General features: G+C 46.4%; 1 protein-coding gene across 1 annotated transcript in view; it reads right to left on the bottom strand.

Annotated features, from left to right (window-relative positions):
• LOC102673690 (transmembrane protein 132C) overlaps positions 1-1,944 on the bottom strand; it is a gene marked incomplete at its 3' end in the record, with an annotated part of 19,116 nt that overhangs the window by 16,443 nt on the left and 729 nt on the right. Inside the window, 2 exon segments of the mRNA XM_031511598.1 lie at positions 1,312-1,392; positions 1,471-1,620. Coding sequence (XP_031367458.1) covers positions 1,312-1,392; positions 1,471-1,620 — 231 coding nt within the window.

The following is a 1,944-nucleotide window of genomic DNA, read 5'->3' as shown; positions in this document are numbered from 1 at the left end:
AAGTCGCCCGCACGGACACCGGCTCGCTCGTCTGAAACACGGTGAATTTGTCTATCGAGAGGACGGAGCCCGGCGCAGGCGATGGGACCCCGTTCGATAACGTCCCCGTCGATGGAGATATCGCCGAGATGGAATCCCCTCTCACGGGATAGTATTGCCTCGGTATGTGCTTCAGGAAAAATCCGCCATCTTTGTTCTCGAAGTGAACCTCCACCGAGGCCGCCACGTCTGAAAATTCCAATCGATTGTTCGAATTAGCGGGTTACAAAAGTCAAGTCGTGGAGATGGAAAGGTAGAGTGGGCGGGATGATTTTAAAAAAAGGATCTATCTCTCGAGGAGAAAAGATAATGGAAGGCTCGAAGCTCGAACGAATTTCGTTACAGGATAGTAGGATGCGGCCATTTTTCTTGTATAATAATTTTTTTAATAAATCTACCCCTACCCTAGGATACGACGTTTCGTAGGAGAATGAAGCAATTTTCAAAATTTACGCGTTAAATTAGCGTAGAACACGGCGAAGCACTTTGGATCCACTGGATTTGAGTCCGAAAGAAACTCGGAACGATGTTCGACCCGACCTCGGAGGCCTGCTCTGCTTATTGCACAGGGGAATCTCGAGGCTGAAGCGGGAATTGCCGATAAAGATTCTCCAGATAAAAGTTCGAGTGGAAAGTCGTGTAGAAATATCAACGGATATATATATAACGGGAGGTATATTTCGTTATCGGCCCTCCGTTTCGATCAAGTCGAAAGTCAAGTGGACAGACTTCTTGGATAAAGCGTAGTTGGGAAATTTGGCTCGGTCGGTTTGGGAAACAAAGTTCGTGTACTTATGCGCTTTCGAAAGTGCACACGGATGGGGGGAGGGAGAAGTTGTAAATCGGGGAGGCGAGGCGTGGCGCGGCTGCGCTCGATCCGGACATAAATTTCCGGGGAAATCCTCCGCTAAGCGCCAGCTGCCCGCGCCACCCTCCAGAAACGGAGGAGGAAAACGCGTGGAAAGGTGAGGCCAAATTTCGACTCCGCTCGCTTATCTCTCGTCCTTTCTATTCTTGCATAGATGCGCGCGATCCTTTCTTTCCCTCCGTTGCAGAGAAAGAAAAGCGACGACGCTTGTTCGACGTCGATATCTGCGTCGATATATTTCTAAGTTCTAATATATACATTCTACAGGTATTTAGGCGGTGTCTCGATTCCTTTGAGCAAACTAGTTATTTTCCGTTATTTTATTAAATCAAGTTTCAAACATCGATTTCGAATTCGATCGGATAAATAATTCGATCGAAGGGATCTTCAAGATCCAATTTCATCAATACTTGCGAAGATCGAACCATTGGTACACTTTCGGTTTGCTTTTGTCCACCGTGTAGTTAAGACAACGGCCCCCGACACTACGAAGATCATCGAAAAAATTTTTCCTTTCATATTCTCTCCATCACTTTTACATTTCGCAAATCACGCTTACTTACCTCTTACCGCATCCGGTGACAGGATGCTCCAATTTGTAACATTTCGTGTCTATCAGATTGAAGTACATCTGTCCTACGAAATACGAGCTAATCGTGTCCGCCGAATTTTTAAGACAATCGTAGAACTTATCGTCACAGTCGCACGACAACCTGTTGAAAAATATTTCCCATTCTTTTCCATCCGAGTAATAATAATAATAATACCAACAATAATAAAAGTAATAACGGATGCTTCTCTCTTCTCCGTTCGAAAAGAAAAATATTCCACGACCCTTTTATTTCAACGTGGTCGCCGAATACATTCGATATTCACGAGTGATTCATGCGAGGTAGCAGCCGGCCAGTCACGCCTACAATTCGCGCGCGGCCTAATCGCTCGCAATTTCTCACCGTTCTCGCCGGACATTCGATCGGGAAAAATTCGTGGCGTGGGCGTTCACGCGAGGCCGGCATTAAGCGGCGGTCGTTCACGCG

Source organism: Apis dorsata, unplaced genomic scaffold (assembly GCF_000469605.1).
Source record: "Apis dorsata unplaced genomic scaffold, Apis dorsata 1.3 scaffold_331, whole genome shotgun sequence".
In the NCBI taxonomy this organism is placed as follows: Eukaryota; Metazoa; Arthropoda; class Insecta; order Hymenoptera; family Apidae; genus Apis; species Apis dorsata.
Note: the sequence above shows the minus strand (reverse complement) of the source record. Positions and strands in the feature narration are given on the sequence as shown.